The sequence below is a fragment of the Elaeis guineensis genome, chromosome 3, assembly GCF_000442705.2.
Source record: "Elaeis guineensis isolate ETL-2024a chromosome 3, EG11, whole genome shotgun sequence".
Taxonomy (NCBI): Eukaryota; Viridiplantae; Streptophyta; class Magnoliopsida; order Arecales; family Arecaceae; genus Elaeis; species Elaeis guineensis.
This window is the reverse complement of record NC_025995.2, coordinates 111,142,854-111,170,362: the sequence shown is the minus strand read 5'-3', so window position 1 is coordinate 111,170,362 and position 27,509 is coordinate 111,142,854. Positions and strand designations below refer to the sequence as shown.

The 27,509-nt window shown below is 37.5% G+C and overlaps 4 protein-coding genes across 4 annotated transcripts; 1 reads left to right on the top strand and 3 right to left on the bottom strand.

The window, feature by feature from the left end:
• Positions 1-14: 14 nt before the first annotated feature.
• On the bottom strand, positions 15-5,877 carry LOC109505583 (uncharacterized). Its single transcript, XM_019848967.2, has 4 exons — positions 5,624-5,877; positions 5,401-5,507; positions 2,055-2,089; positions 15-289 (listed from the first exon to the last, which is right to left on the bottom strand). Exons 1-4 carry the CDS (start codon positions 5,624-5,626, stop codon positions 222-224), a joined length of 213 nt encoding a protein of 70 aa, XP_019704526.1. The 5' UTR covers positions 5,627-5,877; the 3' UTR covers positions 15-221.
• Positions 5,878-8,479: 2,602 nt separating this feature from the next.
• Positions 8,480-12,222, bottom strand: LOC105040926 (signal recognition particle 19 kDa protein). The gene is made up of 4 exons (XM_010917682.4): positions 12,039-12,222; positions 10,945-11,166; positions 10,740-10,839; positions 8,480-8,890 (listed from the first exon to the last, which is right to left on the bottom strand). Exons 2-4 carry the CDS (start codon positions 11,116-11,118, stop codon positions 8,760-8,762), a joined length of 405 nt encoding a protein of 134 aa, XP_010915984.1. The 5' UTR covers positions 11,119-11,166; positions 12,039-12,222; the 3' UTR covers positions 8,480-8,759.
• Positions 12,223-14,879: 2,657 nt separating this feature from the next.
• Positions 14,880-20,876, top strand: LOC105040927 (protein NLP3). The gene is made up of 5 exons (XM_010917684.3): positions 14,880-15,201; positions 15,916-16,481; positions 18,084-18,131; positions 18,219-19,179; positions 19,648-20,876. Exons 1-5 carry the CDS (start codon positions 14,943-14,945, stop codon positions 20,697-20,699), a joined length of 2,886 nt encoding a protein of 961 aa, XP_010915986.3. The 5' UTR covers positions 14,880-14,942; the 3' UTR covers positions 20,700-20,876.
• A 594-nt stretch (positions 20,877-21,470) lies between these two features.
• Positions 21,471-23,438, bottom strand: LOC105040928 (LOB domain-containing protein 1). Its single transcript, XM_010917685.4, has 2 exons — positions 23,130-23,438; positions 21,471-22,036 (listed from the first exon to the last, which is right to left on the bottom strand). Exons 1-2 carry the CDS (start codon positions 23,421-23,423, stop codon positions 21,695-21,697), a joined length of 636 nt encoding a protein of 211 aa, XP_010915987.2. The 5' UTR covers positions 23,424-23,438; the 3' UTR covers positions 21,471-21,694.
• Positions 23,439-27,509: the final 4,071 nt, after the last annotated feature.

Below are 27,509 nucleotides of genomic sequence, written 5' to 3'. Positions count from 1 at the left end.
CTTTCTTACCAAGATCGACCCAACAAAAAGGTTTGCATTAACAAGAGGAATAATAAAACAGATATCGACAGATTCATCATTGCAAACCCAATGATGAATACAATAAAAGCCCAACATTATGTTCATTCTTGTGTAAACCCGGAGTGGTACAATGTTCAGTACGTAAAACAAGCTGGCTGTCACTCCAGAGTATAAACTCAGCTAAAAAAAACCTTCAACTCTCAGAAAATAATTATGGATATGCCCATCGCAAAGCACCCCAAGGCCACCCAAGGGCTTAAGCGTTCACCTGAATTAGAAAAGAGGACATTTTCATGTTATGTATGCAAATAAACTTTCAGCGAAGTATTGAGATAATGGCAAAAATAAGGAAAATCCATGACTCAAACAACAGTTCCCAGTCAAAAACATGATGCGAAGATGCCTCTGTAAATGAATTTGTGGTTGGCATAAATTAATTGTTACGGTGTTGTAAAATTTTCATGCAGTCCCGAAAGGGAATCTAAAATATTGTTTGTGTCGGGATTGATCTACGACTAAGAATTTGACAATGCATTTGTGGGCTACATCCTAACCTGAGACTACCAAATATTAGTTCTCTAAGCAATATTCATATTAAAATCAACCTATCATTCTTAAAAAAGTACATCATATTGATTTGACATCAAAAATTCATAAGGATATGGATTTTCCAGTTCAAAATACACTATGACCAAAGAGAAAATCCCACAATCACTTAGCACTTAACCAAGACAAGAACATTATCTGTCAGACGAGCTATCATAACAATTAATTGTTAACTTGGCAAAAACCAATCGCTAGCATCAAGGATGTGTATTTGTACTCCCTCTGCAAATTTAAGCGTCAGGATCTTCCACTCCTTTTCATCTTACAACCGGTCAGCTTGTGACACACATTACAAGAGCATCTAACGCACCTATAATAGGGATCCCACAACTCAAATTAAGATGCATTATTTAGAGTAACAAGCTGTCAAGATTGTTGGATCGGTTGCCTCTTTAATGCATCCAATTTCCTTCGACCCTTCCATTCTAGCTGATTCAGAGGGATAGGATAGCTGGGCATCCTAACACCCCTGTTGAATTGTTGAATCCTGTACATTCTTGAGAGAGAGAGAGAGAGAGAGAGAGTATGGATGTTTATCCATCTCTGCTTATAATTGTTCTTTCATTCTTTCGAAATGCTGCCCCCCACCATTGCAAGGACTTGTATATATTCCACCCCGATGCTATTGGCAAATCATACAATCACAATTTTTTTTTTTTAAAAAAAAAAAGACTTCCAACACATTTTTCAGATATCTTAGTCTGATAAGGGTTTAAATTTGTTTGGTGAAGCAGATTCAGCCTCAGAAAGTTACATGGTGCATTACCTATGGCAATTTGGGTTAAGCCACCTCACCTGTCTTTTTTCTATTGAGTGCGATTTCTCACCATTTCCTTTTAAAGATATTAGTAGTATACTTTGAATGATCCTGCATGTCTTCATATCTTGAAAATCCCTCATAACAATCCAGCATGTATGTTAACACAATGTTGTTTAAAAATACTGTTCCTAAGGCAATATTGTTAGATCCGAAAATTGATAATGTTTTCCTTTATTTTGTGAAAATATTATTTAACCATATTTAGAAAAACATTATCTGAACTACGTCTGATTAAGGGGGATATGTACGCATGTTACTGCGGACTTCGCCAGATCATTTCTAAAGTAACAATTTCCATCCATCATGTAGAAGGTATCTCTATCATGTCTACATGCTCTCATCATCATTCAAAAGGAACTTCTAACACACTTTATATACTCATATTAATCTTCCCAAAATGAGGACAGCCACAAAGCCCAACAATGCAAGACTTGTTTTCAGTCCAAAAATTCATGTCCTAGCAGAGTTCAAAATCTTAACGTTTGGGGAAAACTACACGTCTGTGATATGCATGTTTATATACATATCAGGTTGCAATATATAAAAATAGCATGAAAGAAAAATTCACACATTAGCAAAACTCTAAAATATTAGCAACCAGTCATACCTATTCTAGCTGCCTTCCAGAAGAAGCCGCGAAACCTGCCATGAGCAAAAGTTAATAAGAAATTGAACTTCACAAAGGAATTTTAATTATCCATAATAGACAGAATAAGGCATGATGGCCATGCCAATGTTTGAACAATGAGATGAATTTTAATCCAAATCAAGAAAGGATGGAATCTGCTTTTCCTTTTTCGTCCAATGATCCACTAAATAAGGCATAGAACATGAAATATATTTCCACAAACAACAGCAACTCGTCCTCCTGTATCCCCTAGTACCACCTGATAAAAGCACCTAAATGCCTCCATAAACAACTGCTAAACATTTAAGGAAGTATTGTTAAGTGTCTAGGCGCTGTTTAGCCATTTAAGCAGCAATTTAACTATTGGTTGAGTGGTTAGGCACTATTAGCGCATAAAGCAACCACTTAAGTGCTTAGGTGGCTAACTTCTATAACACTAACTTATTTCTAAGTTATGAGCACAACTTATTCCTTTTTGATCCCCAAGAACTAAATGAGGACGGATCTTGGTTCAAATTTCAGACCCTTCCAATATCTGCATGGAGACATGACTGGAAAGCTAGACCATCTGATTAGTTGATTAAATGATCTCAACCATCAATTACCACACCATGAAAATAAGTACTGGACATTTTGCACATGAGCCCACATCTTGCTTTCCACAATGTGCTTTCCTAATAACAACATAATGCAGTGTGCACAAAAGCAGCAGTCCTAGACATAGGTATCCTAAAGCTCGACTTTCCATGAATAAGGGAAGTATATGCATCTAGTCAAATACCATGGAGCCTTTTAGTTTCTTTTTAAATGGAACTAAAGGATTTCATGGCTTCTGATTATCAGCCAAGCAAACTGAAGGAAATATAAACATGGTTCTGCCATTATCTGAAAATATAAACATGATTTGGGGCATGATTAAATGTGCTCAGCGGAGTTTAACTGCATTACGGCAAAGGCTTAGACACATGTGGCCAATAATATATTATAGTCCACAAGGCTCCCATGACAGGTTCACTACACTGAACGCACAAGAATTTTTCTGGGCATGGTTAAATGCAGTCAGGTGCAGTTCAACCTCACTTCAGCAAATGGCCAAGAGATATTCAAACTTTGGCATGTGCATAAATGTTTAGCCTGAAATGTAGAATCTAATCACAGACCTTCATGCAGAAGCCTGCCTAATACAATAATTTCATAGAAAGGCATAATCTAATCAGAATGTTGTATCAGTTAATCAGATTGCATGCCACATTGTATTACTACGAAATGGCAGGTTAATTTTCTGCTCAAACCCCTCTCTTAAACTGATCGAACAAGCTGAAGAATTTAAAGGTTTTGACAAACTAGTGGTGGTTGGATAAACATCATTCTAGGTGGTGGGCTTCGTTACTGTAGGATTTTTCAAAAAAGACAAACTTCTCAAAATGAACTAAAAAGAATGGTAAGGTGCATGTCTCAGACATTATGTAACACAAAAACAGAATTCTCAAAGGCATTCAAGAGACTGATTCATGGAAATGGGAGCAGGGCAGGCCTCTTTCAGTAAAGAACAACAATCACAGGAAGCAGTAAAGAGTTGGAATTCAAAATCTAGTCCATAGAAGGCCACGTAAAGGCAAAGATCTCTCATAATTTGACTCAAAAAAGTTATGATCACAAAACATTCTCTATATTATGAGAAAAAGTTTTAACTAATATAAAAGCAGGTGATTTATGGTGTTGCTACCAATATCTGGAAATTAAGAACAAAATAACCTAATTCTAAAAAACTTGTTCTTTTGATACAAATTCCAATAGATCCAAAGCTAGAAATTTAACTGAAGATGTTTCTGACCACAATAAAGAGATGCAAACATAAGTTGCTAACGAAGTTAACTGCTTGGTGCAGTTAAGGAGCATGAGGGCACACAGCCTTTGCCCCAGACAGGTAGATATTTTCAGCCTCTTTCAGTAAACCCCTGTCTTAAATCGATCAGTTAATCAGAATGTTGTATTAGTTAATCAGAATGCATGCTGCATTGTATTACCCAGAAATGGAAGATAACAATTTTCTGGTCAAAACCTTCCTTAAATTGATTGAACAAGCTGAAGGATTTAAAGGCTTTGACAAACTAGTGGTGGCTGGATAAACGTCATTCTAGGTGCTGGGCTTTGTTGCCATAGGATTTTTCAAAAAAGACATAGCTGCTCAAAATGAATTAAAAAGAATGGTAAGGTGTGTGTCCAAGATATTATGTAACACAAAAATGGACATCCCAAAGGCATTCAAGAGACTGATCCATAGAAATGGGAGCAAGACAGGTGACTTTTAGTAAAGAACGACAATCACAGGAACAGTAAAGAGTTGGAATTCAGAATCTGGTCCATAGAAGGCCACGTAAAGCCAAAGATCTCTCATAATTTGACTCAAAAAACTTATGATCTCAAAACATTTCTATATTATGAGAAACAGTTTTAAATGATATAAAAGCAGATGATTAATGGTGTTGCTACCAAATATTTGGAAATTCAGAGCAAAATAACCTAATTTTAAAAAAATTGTTCTTTTGATACAATTCCCAATAGATACAAACCTAAAAATTTAACTGAAGATGTTTTCTGACCACAATAAAGAGATGCAAACATAAGTTGCCAACAGGGTTAACTGATTGCTGCAGTTAAGAAGCATGAGGGCACAAAGCCTCCAGCCCAGACAGGCAGACATTTTCAGCCTCCAGCCCAGAAGGTAGACATTTTCAGCCTCCAGCTCAGACAGGTAGACATTTTTCTTTTTTCTTTTTATGGTTTTGGAACATCATGTTTGATGAAGCCACATAGTTTGCCATGCCATTTTTGATATTTTATAATGGCAAATCGGGCACAGGCACATCAACCACATTTTTGCATACCATAAACCTCGGGGCACAAGCATGTTAAACAAGAACATAGATATTGTAGAAAAATGACAGGATAGGGTGGCCAGTAGTTATCAGGGTGCCTTCTTGCACACTTGATTCAGCAAGAAGACTAGCGTAGATTGTGGCTAAAAGTAGTAGTATATTTCGTAGTCATCGAAATCATGCTATAAGTTAGCTCGATTCATCGTGTCGCTGGAAATTGTTTAATAAGCGGTCCTCTTAATTCAAAACGAAACTGACGAATCAACCCCTACATTCGAAAATGTAATCTGGACAATATGTAAAAACTCAGCAAGAAAATTAACATCGAGCATACACCTTTCTAATTTGAACCGATTTGGACAAGCATCGGGTCATTTGCGATTTTAGGTGGACTTGGAATTTGGGAATAAATCTGATCTAAAAATAAGAGAACATATCAAAATTACCCAGTCCTCTGTTCAAGAATGGTGGGGAACTGCATCTTGATGTAGGTACAGGTGCAGATCACCAACAGCACCACCGTCAGGAACGAATGGAAATTAAACAGCGCCGACTGAAAGATTCACCGAAAAAAGGACATAAAATTCCTTCATTTTAGGAGTTAAAAAATCTCTCTCTCGAAAAGAAAGAACGATAACAAAAGAAATTGCGACTGTTTTCTTGCATTACCATGACGAGATTCGGCCTTTGGAATCGGATCAGAGAACTGAGATTCGGCGGGCGACGATCGAGGACGAAAGGCGGAGATCTCTGAGATCTAGGGTTTCACAGCGGCGTTTCTTCCTCTTCTTCTTCGAGAGGGGGGGCTGGAGGCGCTCCCGAGGCCCGGTGGTCCAGCAGTATCGCCAGCGAGAGGCAGTGGTCCAAAAATTGCGGCAACGGCAGCGGCTGTGGGGAAGCGACGGAAGAGTGGCCGGTGTGATTGGGTCTGGTAAGCGATTGGAAGGGAACTGGAGAAAAAAATATAAAAGAAAGGGCCTTACAGTATGTAGAGAAAGATATTAAAAAATGCAAAATTCTTTGTGCACAGCAAGCGGTATAAAAAATTTGATAAGGAGTGCACTGCCCATCCGATTGATCCACGTGATTATTATTTTTTAATATATATTTAATATCAATAAATTAATTTTTTATTTAAAAATTTTATATAATAAAAATATTTTTATTTTTTAAAAAAATTTATGATATCGTATATCCATACGATATTTCATGCTCATGATATATACGAAATATCATAATATTTTTAAAAAAATAAAAATATTTTTATTATTTAAAATTTTTAAATAAAAAAATTAATTCATAAATATTAAATGTGTATTGAAAAGTGATTGAATAAAAATATTCTTCTCATATTATAATATGAGAAATCATATTATGATATTCTAGATTATATTATGTCATAAAATGTTATAATTTTTTCAAAAAATAAAAATATTTTTTTATATAAAAAATTTAAATAAAAAAATTAATCTATAAATATTAAATATATATTAAAAATTGATGATTACATAGATCAATTGGATGAAATTGTGCACTCTACATCATATTTTCTATGCTGCTCGCGATGCACAAAAATTTATGACTTTAATATTTGTTTTAAGCCCATTAGCCTGCAGCCGAAAGTTGATGAAGCCTGGGGTCTGATTAGATCAAGTGGGTCAAGATTGGATGGGATCCTTCGACACGATGAGACACGATGATAGACGGTTGGTCCCTGGTGGCCTCTTTTATACATCTATTGGTAATTGGGCCTTGGTTGGGGGTGTAAATAGCCGAGATAGGCTTGATTTGAGCTAGCTTACTTGATTTTGTGCCAAGTTCAAGTTGCTCACAAAAAGCTTATTAAGTGATCTGGTGAATATTTAAAATTATATTTATATATTTAAAAAATATTTATCTAACCTATATTATTTTATTTTCAATAATTATGGAAATATATTTATATATATGATAATAATTAAAATGATATATAGTGTTAATAAGTTATTTACATATTTATACTTCAAGCTAAATTTGAGTAAGCTAAATCTAGCTCCAAATTGGATTATTTCCTGCAGCTTCCAAACGATATGCACCCTAGACCTAGCCTTAGACTAGTAGTAGACCAAACAGCTTAGCTTAACACAGCAAAGACTTTGGATGATTGGATCCTATGGCGAAGTCCTTATCTTAACTAAGCATTAAAAAATCTGATTCCGAGTACCCAATTGTGCCATTGTACTATGCCCAAAGTGGGTTACATTGGAGTTCAACTAGAGGATGGTAATGATAATGGTTGTGAAAGCATGGGAGATGCAGAGATTCCCGAACAAACTCGACTTCCCAAGCGCACCTTCCACCACAAAAGTAAGAGCAGCACAGTAGCTGCTAATATTTTGGCTTTGTAAAACTTAGTTTGCAATGGGGTCCCTACGGATTATAGTTCCAAAGAACGCATTCCTAAAATATATAAGCATGCAAGGAAATAGAGAACAAATCAAATAAATATTACTGCATGAAAGGGCAAAACAAAGAAAGGGGCTGTACAATTGTAGAGATTTATAGATGCTTGCATTTCTACTGACAGCTGCAACTAGAAATGTTGTACTTACATTCGCAAGTATCTATTTAGCTTGATTGCATTGGAAAACTGTATTTGCAATTTCTACGTTTAGTTGCTTCATCTAGAAAGAGTATTATTACCTTGCAATTACATGGTAAGGTTAATATAACAATATTATAATATAATTAAAATATTATATTATATTATATATAGTTATAAAATATAATATAATATAACATAATATAGTAATAATATATTCAATATAGTACAAGATAATATGTATACTACGATGTAGCATATTATCTCACATATAATGCGATGAATACTATAATACAATATTATAACAACTCAAAAAATTATCATATCATTATATTATAATTATATATAATTATATATTACTATATGGCGCTATGATATCGATTATTTTTTAAAAAACTATTATAGTATGAATTATGCTGATGTTATGGTAACATTTTACAATTATAGTCATAGTAGTCTTAATATTTTATGATTATTAAACAGCATGGTTAGTGATTGTAGCCTCTGAGACTACATCTAGAATGTACATTCGGGGATGCAGTCATTTTTGACTGCATCGCTACATGCAGCAAAAGTTCTTAGAATGCATCCGGGTTGCCTACATCTAGCCCAGCTGCAGGCAAGCACCTGCATCTATCTGCTTGCAATTAGAATGCAGCATCTGAGGCTCAGACACAGGCAACCAAACAGCCCTTAAGAGCCGCCGTTCAAACTAGGGATGCAAGTGTTCTCAAGACATTCTGTGGTCATAGCCCACATTCTCAAATGAACGGACTCTGGCTCAACAGAGGTCCCAGTGCAGAGTTAACCGTACCAACCTGCAAAGCTACATGTTTGATGTTGTTACATAATGTATATGGCCAGCCTTGAAACCTGGAAGGCTAGTTTGCAGGCAGAGAGAATCATACGCGAATTCAAACCTATAAACAGTATAGACAATGATAAAAGCTACAACATCTGCTCCATTCAATGCCACCTAATCATGTCCCATCAGAATATACCAAGATCCAGACCAAAATATGGTTATAAGTTTGAAACGAGAAAATTGGGAGTCTTGGAAACATAAAGCAATAAAATCGAAGACTGGTAAGTTGAAAACAGTACTGCACTAACTGAATGCAATGGGTATGTGACATTTCCCAGAAGAGTACACCATTAGCTTGTAAAACTTTCGAAGAAAGTAATCTGGGAAAAGCATTTTTTGCATGTCGCCCTAGTATATTTTTATTTTTTCTTCTTTCCACCCTTTCCAGATTTTGAAGGCCCTGCATTTGATGTAGCTGTAGCCTCCTGTTTCTTGGTTCTTCCATGGTGTTTGGGAACCAACTCTGCGATTTGGAGCATCAGCTGCTTTCCTGTGTAACATCAACAGTATCAGTGCCAATATCCCAAGTGTTTTACATCTATCAAATGCATCACATCAGTAATTGTTAAGAGTTCTACATCTGCGGCGATTTTGTTGGCAAAGATTGAAGAAGAAAATACCTTCCAAGCTATGCTTCCTATATATAACACACAACTGGTGAAAAAAGTATCCCACCCTTTTGAATATAGTGATAACTTCAGTATGGGTGTGGTTCCAGAATCACAGAAAATTTCACATGCATGATTTTCCATTGGGTAGCCAACCAGCCTTCTCTCAGTCGGCATCCCTCTCCACTTTGGCGAGGTTCTAGTGTTCAAACCCTAGTGGTGGAAAAAGAGTTGGCAAGTAGAGAAGATTGAGCCACAACAAAAATGGCATAATATAATATATTTTCAAAGTGTTTGCATGTACTCTCTTCAAGGGATCAAACTTTTGCCCTCTATGATCTGTATAACATCAGGACCACAGATGTGGATCCAAATGTCATAGCATACTGAAAAATTCACATTTTGTAGCAGTCAAAATATAAAGGATGGATCTTCAGTCACGGATCATTTTCCCCCAGAAAGTTAAGATTACAAAGGAGAGTGGATTTGGTTAAGCGACTTATTCCATTTCTCGTTGAGGCTTTTCTTCTGATAACAGAGATGGAGGATGATAAAAATGATAAGAGGATGGTTGCTAGCTACAACGACTTCATGAAACCTTTATTCTCTTTTTCTGTACTTCATAAAGCCTTCTTAGACACCTAGCTACAATGACTACTTTGTTTAGGAGTCTTTTTGAGTATAATTTGTGTTACCCAAAACCTATTTATAAATAGGAAAGATAAACTGAGACTTTCCCATCAGATAATGATTAAAAAAAAAAGAATATTATGAAAAGGATTGAACAAACTCTAGTGCACCCATAATTTGAATTGCTAGAATTGCGCATGATTTGAATTTTGCAGAGGTATGCCTTTGACAATGACTTCATGAAGACAAGAGATGCCCTATCAGCTCCTGAATGAAATGTTGATGAATTTCAATGCACTTAAATATATCATGGAAAGATGATTCTTTCTTCTTTCAATTATAGAATAATTGTCAGATAAAACTGCTATTGCTTTTCTTGGTTTTTTCCTGAATCAGAAACTAACCTCCTCAGCCAACACAATTAAAGGATATGCTTGGATCTCAAACAAGCTCTACTTAGGAGCTTGAGATTGCCTCTCTAAGGATGAATTTGGAAGTGGAATAAGAGGGAGTAGTCATTCAACCTACTCATTCCAGCCTTTTTCAGCCAAACAATCATTGGAGCACTTGGGTTAAACCACTTTTTCAGAAGGCTAAGGCAAGTATTTCTTAAAAGTTGGTACATAACCCTTCACCTTCCAATACTCTTTGCCCCATTTAAGCCAGGAATATATTACTCCATCATATAGGGTGAAATAATTTATTCAGGTGGAAATTCTTCTATCATCTGCATCACTATCCCAATTGCAGTAAGTGGAGGTTTTGCACAACAAACTCCAAATTCTAGTGCCACATAAATGTAACTTTGGACTCTCTTTGACTGAATAAAGAACATCTTTCAATTATTTTTTAAAGCTTATATTGAAAACTCACTAGAAAGTTTATCGTGAATCACATATGAGAATTGCACAAGTAAGTTAATTATTAAGTTATGGTACATGGCTGGCATTGAGAACAGCCCCAAGCTTTTAGCATTTAATCAATTTGCTTCACTCAAAAAATTTGTTTAACAACAACATCCAAAATAGCCATCACTAAGAATAAATAAGATTAGCCTTCTTAATAACAACTATTAGGAAACAAAGATTCTCAAATACTTACGGGTACCAATAGCAGGATTATATGGAGACCCATCCTCCCTTTTCAGCAGCACCCTCACCCTTCCTCTCTGCATGAAGTCTCGAGGGTATGCCTTATCTAACTGCAACCATGTTAACATAACTAGACATAAATAGACTAACAATGATCTACAAAAGATAGATTGAAGGAGAGAGAAGAATACAAAAGGAGGTGGGAACCAAGAGACCTCAATGGCAAAGGGAAGCTTGAGATAGCTGCAACAATCACCAATCTCAATACAGGTGGGGTTCTCACATGCTTTTTCAGCACTGATACGGCGGCCCTGGGCAATCGTCTTTTTTGAGTTTATGTAGACAGGATAGATTATTATCCATTTCTTTATATTGGGCATTCCATCCATCCTTCACCTGCAGTTTCCTTTCTTCTTGAATCTCCTTCCACAAATTATCTGAAAAATAAATGCATCTGTCTGACATCAACATGTTTTATGCATTTAATTTGCAAACCATGAGCACAATCTAACTTCCTTTTGTTCTTTTTCTTTTCTTGGGGTTTCTTTCAGGGACCAGGGGATGTCTACCAACAAAAAGAAATTAAAACTAATTTTGGAACTAGCTAAATTGTTTGTAAAGAATCAAACTCAAAACTCGGTATTTGCATCTCAAAAATATTCCAAGACCACAAAAAGAGAGAGAGAGAGAGAGAGAGGAAACGTCCAACGCATGAATTTAGACGGAGAAAAAAAACTCCTTTATCCTATACAAAATATCTTCATAGCATCCTTACCCTTCACCAAAAAAAAAAATCTCATAACCCAAGAATTCCATCCCTTTCTATTCCAAGCAAACCTGAATAACAGATTAAATCAGACGTACGGTAGAATGTAAAACCACGTTGTTCTGAGACATTTCAGCAAGCACCAGGTTCATTCTTTAATCAGATAGTGAGATACCATAAATTTAACTCTTTTTTTTTCCCTAAAAGACAGAAATAAAGGTATCAACCACTAGATTACATCATAAATTCCCAATCCCCTTCCTCCCTTTCTTCCCCTTGAGCATTTCCATCCGACCATAAGCATAACAGTAATAACAATAATAAAAAGAATCTTCCTTGAGACTGGATCAACCCCAATTGAATTGGAGAGAGAGGGATCCACCCATATATGGATTCCCTGATCCCAGGCGACCCGGGCCAAGAAACGAAAAAGCGAGAGATGGCAACGGGGGTAGTATCAATGTGATCCGCGGCTGATCTTCGACGGAACAAATCGAGAAAGGAATTAGGGTTTCTTTGAAGAGAAGGATAGAGAGATCTTACTCGTCCGAAGATAAGGCGGTGGCCTCGCCGGAGTCGGTGCCGGCACTGGAGGCGGTTGATGCCCGTCGTATACGTGAGAGAGTCGAGAAACGTGAGCGGAGAATCGAATCGAGTTGTATTCTCTCGGAGCGTTAGTGGGTCGAATACTCGAATCTATTGCAGTTGGAGCTTGTTGAGTGATTTGAGCAATTAGCTTGGTTTCTTGCAGGGGTGGCGAGCGGCTTGGGTTGGGCAATATATAGATTGGGTTGGATATACGGTAGATTAAAAATTAATCGACCTTACATGGGTCAAAAATATAGATCAAAAGTTATCTATTTTATTAAATAAATAATTCAATTTGATCTATAACTGATTGAAACAAGTTAAAAAGGTTAGATGCTCAACCATTGCTACCCTACTTTTTACTTGTGTTTATAGCATTATGTTAGACTAAGTTCAATGATTCAACCAAGTTGGTTTTGTTGGCTTGAAAAAAACAATTTTGATTTGAATAAGTGGTGCATATTTCTATTTTTTTCTCATTTTTTAAAACATAGGAAGAAATATAATGTTAACATCACTTGATCTCAGATTGTAAGTGAAGAGGTATGGCCACTAAACTAATACTCAGAACAAATTTTTCAAAATTATTCAATAAATTTTTCATGGAAAGTAATTTTTTTATGGAAATAAAAATTCTATATTTCATAAGAAAGAAAAATTTATGTGGGATATGAAAAAGTCCAATTTTCATCAATTGGGAATTAGAATATTCTTTTAAAAAAAATATTCTTAAATTTTTAGATAGAATAAAATAAGATTTTTTTTTTTTTATTAAGCATATAGCAAGCATTGTATATAATTTTGTCATAAAAATAGATATTTAATCAAACATAAGTCATTTTGAGATGTGCAATTTTTTCATGATCAACTAAACATGTAAAAAATTATTTTTTTATGCATTATGTACCTCTTATTTGAAAAAATATTTTGGTCATCATCTGACTATTCATCAAGTATTGGATAAGAACAATATATCTTTTGGTTGTAACTATTGGATCGAAATAGAACACGTGTTGTTTGCTATACGATTGTAACCCATATAATCATACCATTTCCTTAATTTAGAAACAGAATGATTTTGCAAGTGTAACTACCGAACAAAGTGCTCCTAACTATGTAACAAACAGTGGATATTTTGTTTTGATCCAGCAGTTATAACTGAGAGATATCTCGTTCTTATCCAGTATTTGATGAATTGCAAGAGAGATGGGCTAAAAGATGCTTCAACAGGCATATACGTAAAATGATTTGATGGGAAAAGGAGCAATAAAAGAAACACGTCGCGATGGGCAAAACCTATAAGCCAATACTCCAAAGAAGGGTTTTGGTGGCATCTCACATATTAAAAGAGAAAAATAAATGATCATTTCATAAGCCCAAACACAACATGTCAAACATCTGATGAGGAAGCATATATATATTTAATGCAACTTGCCAACCAAAGTTTCACCTTACACAATCACTTACATAAATATTTAAATACAACTTGCCAACCTAAGTTTCTTTTGAGAAAAGGGATTAAATGGAGGAAAAAAATAAAAAAATTCAAGATTTTGAAATGCATAGATTATTATTTTTAAAACAATAGCTGCTCTCACTTAAACAATAAATTTGCTAATGAATTCCTGGCAAATCACCTCAATGATACAACAAAATTTTATGGAATTTGTAAATAGCAGTTTTGAAAAAAATTCTAAAAGTCATTTAGAAAATTATTTATAAATTAGAAGAAAGAATAAAGATTTTGAGAAAGAAGAAAAAAGCTATTCTTTTCTGGTCCTACAGCTCGATATTTATAGTCCGAATGAATACAAAGATATCATTCTAAAGATATGTAATTCTCCGGTTTCAATCAGAAATCTAATAACCAATGGTTGTCGTAGGTGAACCGGAGCAAAAGTATCTTTGTAAAGTCATGAGATAAAGACACCATAAAAAAAGAATCTATTTGGGAAACTGACCATGAACCATGGTTAGTCCCTCCTCTCTCTCTCTCTTTCCTTTTAATATTACAATCTATATAGCAGCTTCCCCTTACACCATCCAAATGCAAATGGGTGCATCTGCCCATTTAATGGTTGGATTCTTCTTCTGCAATTAGGTGTGCGTGGACATCTTCTACATATTTACTTAATACAGAGTCGCTGTCGTTAACAAACCACACTAGATGGATTCTTGTTGCGGTGCCTAGTCAATAATGCACCATCCCGATCCTTTCCTCCCCCAGTGTTCGCACTCGCTGACTCAAAACGGTTCGTTTCCAACGGTTACTTTCCACATTCTCCTCCCCACCCCCCCGCACCCTCTTTCCCCGCCCCTTTCTGAAATATTATATTCCAAAAGGTCACCGTTGGTCACCACATCCAGGCGACAGCAGCTTCCACTCCTTTGCGAGACGCGGCGCGGCGTTGGTCCTGGTGACCGCACCGGCGACGTTTCTCGCCAATCGATAGCCGGTTGATGGTATGCGGATAACATCACCAATATATGATATTCCCAGGCCGTGCAAATGAGCTGAAATGCCCTCAACAGCGACATCCAGATAAATAACACCACAAGATGACACGTTTACGTTCGTGGAGCTTACCTACCTCCACCACAGAACACATGTCGGATTTTTAACCGTCGTGTACAATGCTTCCGTGGGCTAGCAATTCCTTTGGAATCAAAAGATCCGATCACCGTTGAATCAGAGTTCGAGGTCTACGGATCGGACGGTGATGGTCGCTGCGGCGGGCTGGCTTTCGTCGGCCATTATCTTATTCTATTCAACCCGCTTGTCCGCTAGTTCAAGTACCCTGGCTGATTCCAAATGGAATCACTGCCCTCCATCTCGTGCGTTCGCTGTCTCTCCTTCCTATGTCGGCGGCCGGAGACGGAGACGAGGGCAAGGGACCCTTCGCCGCCAGGCGGGAGCTCATGGACCTCGATCTCGACCCCGCCTCCTGGCCTTTCGATCCCATCGCGCTCATCACCGGCCCTCCGTCCCCTTCTTTTCTCGCGTCGTCCTCACCTCAGAGCCTTCTCCAGTTCCCCTTCCTGTCGCCTCCTTCTCCTCTCTGGCTTTTCGAAGACAGAGGTTTCGATGCCTCGAATTCGCTCCCCAGATTCGTCTCCTGTGAGCTCCCTCACCGGCTGTTCGGTTTTGACTTTTAACTCCGTTGTTCCTTAGATTTGTGTCATGTTTCCTGTGATGTTTTCTGGGTTCTTTTCGTGGAGATTTGTTCTGGTTAGTCTTTGTTGCCGGTGTAATAGATTATTTTCTCTAGAGTTCTTCAAAAAACACATGAACAGACTTAAACTTTTTTTGGAAATTAAGGAACTTTCTGGAGTTGGTAGTGGTATACGTACTTCTTTTTGATCGGAATCTTTTTGCTGTAATTGTTTTGCTATTGTTGCGTGTTATTTTTTTTGTCTTCTTAATCTGAATCAAAAAAAATAAAAAAAAGAAAACTTTCTTTTTTGGTGAAATTTATGAAATTTGCTGGAATCAATAGAATTGCGAGTACTATTTTTTTATCAATTACGAATTATGGGTATTATCAAAACGATTTAGCTTCACTTCGATCTGCCGTACAAAATTTTCACAGTATTTTTGCATGAGGATGCTGCATAGCAGTAACAGTTTCATAATTGTAGTTGCAAATTGCAATCATCCTGAAGTTATGGTTCCATCACCATTATTTATGCTTCAGTCTGTACCTTGGAGATAAATTTTTGAAACTTTTACATGCTAGGTACTATTAGGCAATCCTAATAGTTGAGCGTGTTAGTATGTTCTGATATTGCTATGAATAATTATAACATCTTGACCTTGTATTCTGATATCCAGGTAATTCTGATGCAACTAATGGAAATATTAGCAGTGGAGCCAATGATAACACAAGGCAGCGTCAGTTGTCATCAGAGGAAGAGAATTCTAATGGCTCATGCATGTTCAAGGAGAGGATGTCACAGGCACTTCGATACCTCAAAGACTCAACCAATCAGCATTTGCTGGTTCAGGTTTGGGCACCTGTGAAAAATGGAAATCGATATGTGCTCACAACCTCAGAGCAGCCCTTTGTTCTTGATCCTCGTAGTGTTGGACTTCTTCACTATCGGACAGTGTCCGTGACTTACAGGTTCTCGGTTGATGGAGATCAGGATGGAGATCTGGGACTCCCAGGCCGGGTCTTTAGGCAGAAAGTGCCAGAGTGGACACCTGATGTTCAGTATTATAGCACGAAGGAGTATCCACGGCTTAGTCATGCTCTTCATGATAATGTTCGGGGCACTTTGGCTCTGCCAGTTTTTGAACCTTGCGATCAGTCTTGTATTGGTGTGGTTGAACTCATAATGACATCACCAAAGATCAATTATGCTGGTGAGGTCGATAAAGTCTGCAAAGCTCTTAAGGTTGGGAATCTTTTTTTACCTGATCATCTGACTTTTGTGTTTCACTTTGTTTCTATTGAGCTTATGAAACGATTATGTCACTGCATTCTGTTACTAGTTCTGCTGTAAAAATGATCATCACTCTTAGATTTGATGGTATCTATTAAGAGCAGTAGCTACTTTTAATTTCTTAAAAACAAAAAAGTTGGGTAGTTTATGAGTTTTTACATCATGTTCGATATGTTAAGTTTATTATATTGCAACCTGAGGAAATCTAATACGTTTGGGGGAAAAATGCAATGTTTTCATTGGCAAATTTTGTGAAACTGCGAAACAACTTACAAGTTACAAGGATCCAAAAAGGAGTCATCATGTTTTATGTTACTAGATTATGAGTTGTGCTTAGATGAGAAATATGTTTTCCTCAAACAGATTATCTACCTGGAATTTTTCTTTCTGTGTGCTGTTTTGAGTCTATAATATGCTTTGATACATGGGCTCTTGTCTGCATTAAAAGGCTGATCATGAGTTTGTGTTCATGTGAGGCGGGAGGGGGGAGCTATAAAATCTAATATGTTTGGAAAACACAAAATTTTGTGAGATCGCAGACAACTTGCAAGGATCCAAAAAGGAGTCATCATGTTTGATGTTACTAGATTATGAGTTGTGCTTAGATGAGATTTGTTTTCCTCGTATAAGATTATCCATCTGGAATTTTTGTTTCTGCGTGCTGTTTTGAGTCTATAATCTGCTCCGGTATTGGGTTGTTGGCTGCATTAAAAGGCAGATTATGAGTTTGTGTGCATGCAAAATGGGAGTGGTCAGGGAATATAAAAGAAGAGGTTCTGTGGCTTCCTCTTATGGATTAGCGAATGTGCATAGGGCATAGAACTTATGGATGAAATGGTGAGAAAATTGATCTTTTTAGTGCATCCAATATGCCCAGCAAAGTTCTAAGGAGACTCAGAAAACGAGAGAATTTGCATGAAGGAACTGAAATAAGTGAAGAAGACCATAGGCTATCTGAATGAAAGTTATTTAGGAGAGTTTGCTAAAAGCTTTTCTTGACAAAGCTGGTGGTTTTAAATGGGACACATAGATGTCAAATTTAGAACCTTTTGTTTTCTTGTTCTTTGATGTGTATGTTTGGGGGTGGATGGTGGATGATGAGCAACACCAAATTATTAAGAGAAGAGTGCTGTCTCTGTTATAACTGAAATCGGCTTACAGTAATTTCTGTAATCACATCAATTACAAACGATCACATATTTAAAATTACTTAGGTGCTCAGAAAAGTAGTGTATTAAATTTGACTGTGTAATTTATAATTTAACAAAGTTCTATTTTGAAGTCGGCAAGAAAATTGAAGGTAGCATTTTTTTAATGTTAAGGATAGTTATGAACTTTTCAGGTATTCAGATAATGGTACCAATTTCAAAATGTTATCTTGGTATCTCTATAATGAGGCATAAACATTCTTGACCTAGAAAGAGAGGTGGGTCATGTTGTGGCCTCATTGGCGGCCCGTCTACTGAAGTGAATGATTTTTTGAAGGATGTCTAATTATGTTGTTTTCTTCTCCTTTGACTCTCCTTTCAGTAACATATTTTCAGTTCTATGCAGGCAGTAAATCTAAAAAGTTCTGAAATTCTCAACCATCCGAATGTTCAGGTGAGTCATAAATTTTTGCAATGGCAGCTTAAATTATTTCATTTGATTTCTTCTCAAGAACATGTTATTCTATCTTTCCTGAACCAGATATGCAATGAGGGACGCCAAGCTGCTCTGGCTGAAATATTGAAAATCCTCACCATGGTCTGTGAAGCATATAAGTTGCCTTTGGCTCAGACATGGGTTCCGTGCAGACATCGTAGCATTCTTGCACATGGTGGTGGTTTGAAAAAGAATTGCTCCAGCTTTGATGGTACTTGCATGGGACAAGTCTGCATGTCAACAACTGATGTGGCTTTTCATGTCATTGATGCTCACATGTGGGGATTCAGGGAGGCATGTGTGGAACATCATCTTCAAAAGGGACAAGGTGTCGCAGGCAGGGCATTTGCATCACGAAGGCCATGTTTCTCTAAAGATATTACTCAGTTCTCCAAAATTGAGTATCCTCTAGTCCACTATGCTCGAATGTTTGGATTGGCCTGCTGTTTTGCTCTATGTTTACAGAGTACTCAGACCGGACATGATGATTATGTATTAGAGTTCTTCTTGCCTCCTGACTGCGAGGATGCTGGTGAACAACTGGCATTGTTGCAGTCAATGACAACCATGATGGAAAAATGTTTTTGTAGCCTAAAAGTTATCACTGATGTAGAACTACAAGAAGGATCGTCTCTTGAAGTTATTGACATGCTTGAAATTGGGAGTCAAAAATCAGAACCTAAACCAATCTATATGCGATGTTGTGAGAATGGTCTTCATACTTTCCCTGAATGTAATCTTGTTGAGGGCCTTAATGGGATGCAGAAAGAGAAAAATGCAATTCCTGAGTTGTCAGAGCAACATTTTCTGACAGATTCTAATGATGGAAAGAATACAAAGATTGTTGTTGATTCAAGTGGTACAGGAACTCCTTGTTCTTCCTTGGTCAATAAAAAAAATAGGCCACTTGAAAGGAGACGGGGTAAAGCTGAGAAAACAATCAGTCTAGAGGTTCTCCAACAGTATTTTGCTGGGAGCCTGAAAGATGCTGCCAAAAGCCTTGGAGGTAAGCTTAAGTGTGCAACTGATGCCTGCAGTCTTTCTTATAAGCTCTTAGTTAGCAGTATTTATGGATTTCAAATAGGTGGTGTCAATGGTGCAATGCGACTTTGAGAAATAGTCATCATCAATTTTTTCCTCATTCTCTGTTTTCTCAGTGCACTTCATGATGTACAATGGGCCTCTTCTTACTTGTATAATGGGAGTCCTGGGACTTCGACTCAACCATTAGATTCAACTGTTTTCAAATTTTTAATTTTCTTAACATACAATAGTGAGTCTTTATAGAATCTCAATGCTCATCAACCATTTATGCAGGGTCACATACATTGCATGCGCATAATGCTAGTTTCTGAAAATTCTACCTTTGTTTGTTGCACTTGCAATCTCAAACAGATAATCATGTATTTTTCATTTTATATATGTTGTTGTGGAGCATCATGTATCTGAAACTAGTTATTTTATGGTTTCACAGTTTGTCCTACAACCATGAAACGTATCTGTAGGCACCATGGAATCTCTAGATGGCCGTCTCGCAAGATCAATAAGGTCAACCGCTCTCTTTCCAAATTGAAGGGAGTAATAGAGTCTGTTCATGGGTCAGGAGGATTTGATCTGACCTCGCTAACTGGTCCACTTCCTGTTGCTGTTGGTTCCATCTCTTGGCCCATCAAACTAGATAACTCCAAACAGAGTGAGGGTGCCAAAGTTCTTGATCCTCATGGTAAAAGAGATAAGGGATCCCTGATGCATAAATCAGTAGAAGATGAGGAACAATGCAAAATGTTCATAGCTCAACAGGATTCTGTTCGTGACTGTGATATTCAGCTTGGACCGGGTAAGCCTTCCTATTCTTCAAAATCAGGAAGCTCTTCGGGCGAAGGGAGCATGAATCCCCCTACTTCTGAAGGTTCATGTCAGGGAAGCCCGATGAATGAAACCCATATGGGTAAACCATTTGCTTCTTCCATCTTGCAAATAGGAGAAAATATTAGTGATCCATTGGGATTCCCTGAACAGACTGCTCAAGATCTGAATCGGCTTGCAGTTTGCTCAATATCTGATGCTATTGCAGTGGAGCCCCAACCTCCACTTGATGGAATTCTTATTAAAGATCCAGGTAACTCCAATGATTTGAAGGATCTCTGTACTTCTACAATGCATGATTGTCATGATGACAATGCCTTAGGCCCTACCAGTGATCCAGCAAAACCGATGTCAATACAAGATTTGAGGACTGTGACTATAAAGGCGAGTTACAAAGAAGATATTATAAGGTTTCGTATGCGATGCACTGCTGGTATCATACCATTGAGAAATGAAATAGCCAAGAGGCTGAAGCTGGAAATTGGCACATTTGATATCAAGTATCTGGATGATGATCATGAGTGGGTGATGCTGGCCTGTTATGCTGACCTGCAAGAGTGCATGGAAATTTCAAGACTTTCAGGTGGTCGGGTGATTAGGCTGTCAGTTAATGACATTCTTCCTAGCCCTGGAAGCTCATGTGAGAGCTCAGGCGGATAAGCAACATAGCTTTCTTGCCCAACTTGTAAAATGTGGATTCTTGTTCTGTGAGCGTGCTCTATATTGTATTGTACAATATTCATGGGATTAGGTAAGTCAGCTTCATTTCATTGTTTGATGACTGCATATAGTTTATATATGATGAAATGTAATATGTATCATTGCATACGATGGAAATGAGCTGTTCTGCTGGTTTTTATGATAGCTATATAGGTATTTATTGCTGAATCAATAGTTCAATATCCTTAAAAGTGAAAGAAAAATGTGTGGATGAGCCAAGAGACCCTAGAGTTCCCAATCTAATGGCCTATAGCTTGCTTTTTTTTTTTTTTTAGTTTTTCAATTGGGCTCAATTTATGCCTTATGTCATTGGACTGTGTGGTCCGACATTAATGATCACTCATAGATTCTTATGATGAAGCTTGGTCTTCCACATTGGTGCTGTTTTTTTGAGGGTTGATTCACTCCGCATGTACATCGAGTAAATTAGCTTATCCATGATTACTGCGAAGGTCAATTTGGGGGAATAAAGACAATCCCCTTTTTTTGGGGTAAGACGGGATATTCAACTCTGTGAAGAACCGGATAACTCCATGGGGTTCAGGGAGTTAGACTGGTCCACCCCTTCTCTCCATCGATCCACTTACCACCACCGAAAAATAACAATAACAAGATTACTATAATTACTATTATGTAAACAGTCAACAGCCATTTCGTGAAATTAGATGCTTTTTGACTATTTTTCTCTTTTGAGAGTGTTTCTGGACTGCTGCTTCGTTTGCTTCTCCTTGCATCTAACTTGATTTATATCTAATCCTCTCTCACTTGATGCACCATGGAGCTATTAAGGTTGAACCATGGACTTTCATAACATCTAGAATTTTTCCGGGACTATGCTTCCTCTGCTTGGGAAATATCTTTGTACCTAACTCCATATTATGTAATCTTCTCTCACTCGATGCAACAAGGAGTGATTAAGATTGAACTCCAGATTTTTATATCATTTGGCAATTATCCATGAAAATTTCGTAATGGCCATCATGGATCATGTTGTCGAATGCAAAACTTCCATCGCTGTCGCGCACCATGCTGCCAACAGGAAGATATGTTTGCTTTAGGTAGGGAGCATCCATGAGGATACTCAATAGTTGATCTCTTTGTTCTTGTGACTCAAGGATTTTCTCTGAGGTTGTCTTCAGCTGTCCCTTGAGATCTTCCACGCACTTCTGCAAGTAGGAGATGGCAGCAGTGCATCCATAGACAGGGTCTCTAAGCCTTGAGTAAGCCTCATACACCATGCCTTTCACAGCATCTTCTCGCCTTCCATCCTCCACCATCTGATCCATGAAAATTGTTGCACATCAGAAGTCTTGGACATGCATTGCTGTGTACTTTATCCTTGATGCCATTTTTAGACAATCAATGGTTCTTTTTGTCAGCTTCATGTAGAACATGAGCCAAGCAAATTTAAAATTTTGAACCTAGTACCCATCTGAAATAAGTCAATATTCATTTTGATTCTTTATACACCTATATACTAGAATTGCTTATTTATTTAGGTGACTTACTTCAATGACCTAGCAAATTTTACCAAGTAATATGCCACATAAGCTCTCTTTTGAGATATTCAAATATCAGGGTAGTCGAACATACCAAATGAGATGCACATGGTGTGGAGAAGGTCCGAAGGATGAACCTCCGAGCAGAGCTTCAAGCAACACTCAGGAGTTTGTTTTTAATAATAGAATGGATAAATAGCTAGGACATGTAATACGATCAACCATAAGATTATAAGCATACGAGTAGAATGTTTTGTGGACCGACAATTTACTCTTCAGTCGAGGAATTACTATGCTAATCTTTCAGTAAAACAACATGAACAAGCAAGTAAAAGCGCATATAAATTGCATATTACCACTTCCTGATGCGAGACCTGCAGTTGGGCTCACAAATCAGAGGTGATGTGCAAGGCAACAAGGCATGGAAGTAGCTTTCACTTATATGGACACGTCATTACTAACCTACGGTTCTTGTGGTAAGTCATCCATCAAGTTACGTAGGGGTTACGAGGTGGTGAGACTTGTTAATTACTGTCTCTCCAAGCCACAGAGAAAACCGGCAAACAGCCACCAGAAAACCAATGTTATGGTGGAATATATGTTACGAAGAGAGGAGGAAATAGAACCCAAACCGAGAAACAAATAGTTAAAAAGATCAACCAAGCTTACCAGTGGACAACTAAAACTAAGTAGAGTTGGGAGCTAAACGTTGCAAAATAAAAATCTCCAAGGATGTGAGCACACATATCAGAGACAGTAGGAGAGGCGATTTCAAGTTATTTTGATGTCCATAATCTAAGAATATAGATAGAAATCAAAGCTCCCCAATCTAGCACCTTTGATGGAAAACAAGAACGGAAAGATCACTCACTTGCAGCATTTTGATCACATTGCTAGCTCCAAACACCTTATGGACACTAGCAAATTTCTCGGGCTCATCGGCTGGGAAGTAAGGAGCCAGCATGCATCCATAACTGCACTTCCGGTGAAGCGTCCGGCAAGCAGCGCATGGCAACTCAGGGCGAGCCCGAACCCTGGAATCCATGCGCGGCTGCAGTATCGGCCGGTCCTTGTGAGACGCACTGAGTGAGTTAATTGGGGCTTCAGCAGTAGTGCTTGGATTGATATAAATAAAATAGGTTGAGAGAAGAGAGGTGGTCGCCATGAGATGTTGATGTGGGTAGCAAGAAATTTCTTTGCGCAGGATTTCAAAGTTGGAGATGTGAACGAGCCACGCGAGGGCGCCGCACCAGGACAGACTTAGGGGAGAACGTTGGCCAGAATGGTAGGCCCACTAGGGGTCCAAAGTGTTGGGCTATTGGTTAGGCGACTAAGGTAAGACCAAGATAGCTTAAGGAGATATCTTTTGACTGGATAGGTCATGGTTAGGGCAACCTCCGCCGTCTCAGTACTGTACTGCATCCATATCGATACCATCCTAGTATGATTTTATTATATTTAGTATTAAAAGCATTCAATGGATAATACCCAACCAATCCCTCGTATCTATTGCTATGATACTCTCAATATTGTAGAGAAACATGCCATCTTGATTGGAGACTACCGCGACTAAGCGGCAAGACAACTGATATTCTTGGGCACATCATTTACCACTATATAAATAGACGTATCTGGAGATCTTTTGTAGATTGATTTGAGGTTGATTCTTTGATCTTTTAAAAATATTTTATTTTCTGACTCTTTTAGATGTATTCACACGTTACTTTATGAATAATTTATTTTTATCCTCTCAAAAAAAAAAAAAAAAAAAAAAGGCATACTGATGCATGGACATGTATATGTACATACATACATGGTTGGACACACACATGTTGCAGCATTCGCTGCATTTCTTTTCATATTTATTCAATAAATTATATGTATTTATCTATAGTGCACATATGGATTCATGTTTTTCTAAGAAAAAACATTATGAATCTTTTACCTTAAGATCTTTATTACTGTTATTTATATTGAAAAACTAGATCCTATATTATTTATCTTCTCTATGACCATGAAATTTTTGCAGCATTATATAGATTTAACGATTTAATACAGACCATATTCATGTGTGCAATCTGAAGCAGCTAATGTGAAGCCTCTTAGATTGGATATTTAGAAAATACAAGAAATTTTGTAGTCAGACGTTTGCCAGAAAATTTGGCACGTGGTTTTGAAATCACTGCCAAAGTCCTCATAGATAAGGCTCTCTTGGACCGTCTGCGTCAAGGTGGAACGATGACATTTTCCCCGGCATATATTGGAAATTCCGAGATCATAAGGTTCTCGCGCTGAGGTGACAATAACCTACCCTTTATAAAATTTATATCTACCAAGCTTGGATGGATGCAATAATGTCTTAAAATAGAGAGGAAAATTTGGGTTTGGAGATTGCAAATCTTCAACGATGATATTTTGATGTTGAAGTCGTTGGCTGTATCAATATCAGGTAGCACGTTAGGTGCCCAAACAATACCCACATTGAAGCGAGTCTCAACAGCTTGGGTTCCCAATTTTCAAGAGCTTTGACTTTGGGGTCTTTGCTAGGGTGAAAAAAAAAAAATATATATATATATATATAATTGCAAGTGGGTGAGGTTAAGTCTGCGTCTAGCTTGATTTAAGTCCCATCTAAGTGTTTGGTGAAAAAAAAGGTTCCTGCCTGAGTAATTTTTGATTTGGATTGCATAAAAATGGGATTTAGATTGGATTAGACTGGATTCAGGTGTTGTTCCTGCTAGGTAACTACTAGTTGGTGATGTTAGCTAGCCATGTCAGCTCGAGACATGCACACCTAGTGAATCAAGATGAGGCATGCAAAAAATCATAAATCTAGCTAAAATGCATTTTGACTCGATCCATATCGAAAATTCACTAGAAGAGAAAAGAGGTTTGATACCAGGCCTGGACCAAAGTCCGTTCGGAAAGCCATATGGATTAAAAAAATAAACCTTCAAGATATGATGAACTAAGAAGGAAAAGAAGAATCCTAGCGTTGGGAGGTCCGGAAGGTAAAGCAATAATATCATCTTTCCTGGAAAGCAAACTTTGGCCAGGGCTATTGAGAAGGCAGTAGATAGATTGTTCACCAGCTGGGTTCACCTCTGTTCGGGGAAAGGACCTCTGAGTTTGTCTTTGTTACACTCGAAGTTATACACACTGCAAATTGTATTCTTTTCTCTGATCTAATAAAGGAGGGGGTTCTACCCTCAAATTTTCTCACAAGAAGACTACGAAACAGAATCAAGATGAGAAATGATAGGGATGATTAGGCAAATAACTGATGTTTAGGAGATCCTTTAACGACCTGCGCTCTAATACTATTTTAATTAATCATTCGATCCCAAATATTTAGATTGATAGAAAATAGATCAGCAATGAATATCAAGTTTAAAGAACTTCATGGCACATCTTCTCATTACTTTGGTTGAAGGGACATTGGGATATCTCTTTTTAATTTTGTATAATCGCAGAACTCCTGGTTTGCCTTGGTAATGCATCCCTTGTGCATGCAAATGTCTCTAATTTTTGATACTGCACCAGACTTAAATGGATTCTGTTCTAGCAAATGAACAGGTCCGACTACAAGTGTTCCTCCTCCTCCTTTGTTGCATTAAAAAGCTTTTAATCTATGCAAGGATTGGTTGATCTTTTATTCCCAAAAGGAGATCCCAAGTTCCTCTAAGCTGTGGCATACTATCAAGGAACTTTGGGAGTTGTTGTAACATGTTCCTTGATTTTTTCGATATTGAACATGTTTTAAAGGATGGTTTCTGGATATGAGGAGGCCAAGATTGATAACCTTTGGATTCTGATTTTTCTCTGCTCGGGATATGATGGCTCATTTTTTTTTTCTCTGATCTAGAGTGCTGTTAACTGATGTTACTGTTTTTCTCTCAACCGACTTCTGAGGTTGCTTGTGCACTCTCATGTTTTGGGATGATGATGTTGGACTTCATGACATGCTGTGATGCTTTCCTATCTGACATCTCTTCTGGATCATGATTGGCTCTGTTTTGCTGCTGGGACGATGATGAAGAAGACTTGCAGCACTCTGAAGTTTTTGTTTAAGGCTGCTATATGCTGGTGGCTAAGGATACCCCTCTCTGTTTTTATCTTTTATTGGATGTACTGTTGAAGTTTTTTTTAATTTATATATTCTTTTTTTTTTTTATAAATTTTACTCTTATATTAATAAATTTGATGATTAATAATGATATACCGTTAGTCTTCATCTTTCTCAATTTTTTTTTTTTTTGATTTTGTTGTAAGTTAAAATGAAAAAGAAAAAAATATATCTTGGGATTTTCAGATAGGGGACGTCTGCATCAAAATCCACATCTTAAACCCCTTATGAATGCATCTTCGGTCTTAATCACGTCACTAGTGATCGTCTTTTAAGGCAAGATTTAAGGCATCTTTTTATTTTTCTTTTTTTTTGTGTGGGGGCTTTGTGGTGGGGGTGGGCTGCGGGCGGCGCAAAATTTAAGGTTTCTTCGTTCTCAGTTAGTTTAATATCATTCACTCTGGCCACGTATTCGGTTCTAGAAACCTCGCTGAATGGAATGTCAAGGCTTTTGAACTTTCCCCCTAAATACTTACAATCGTTACTTGCGTACGATATTTGACTTCTTTGGTTTGGATAAGGGACAATGGGGGAACAACGGGACCCATGAAGAAAAAGGTCAGCTTGGAGCCGGGAGAAGTGTAAAGTATTCACACTGACCCTAGCAAGTAAAGATACTTGACCTTAGAGGCCTTCAAGCCCTCAATCTCCTGTCTAATTAGTACTACCTCCATGATTTGGTCAAGGTTATGTGTTTTTCCCACATGCAGATTAGCTTTTGAAATATTATTGACTCTTCCATGGCGTAAAAAAGTGACCTTTTTTTTTTTTGACCATTCCTCCACCAAAGGGTTAACATGCGGTGGAAATCTTCGTTATTAACTCTATAAGCTTCTGTCATTGTTCTTTGAGGCCCCTTGCAAGAAAGTCTTCTTGTAAGTCTGAAGCCTTCGGTAGCTACCCAATCGCTAACGTCTTTTTTTTTTCCAGAGCCTTTTTTGGAAGGAACTAGTTAGGTGGGCTGTCTAATCTCTTAGTCCATGTTTGTTCCTACCAAATAAACAAGCTATGTCTCATAGATGTTGGTCTGATAATATTTGGCTTAATTCAGTTGTTCATACTCTAATCTTCAATCTAAATCGAGACAATCGAGTTAAATAGAATTTAGTCATACGTCAGTTGTGA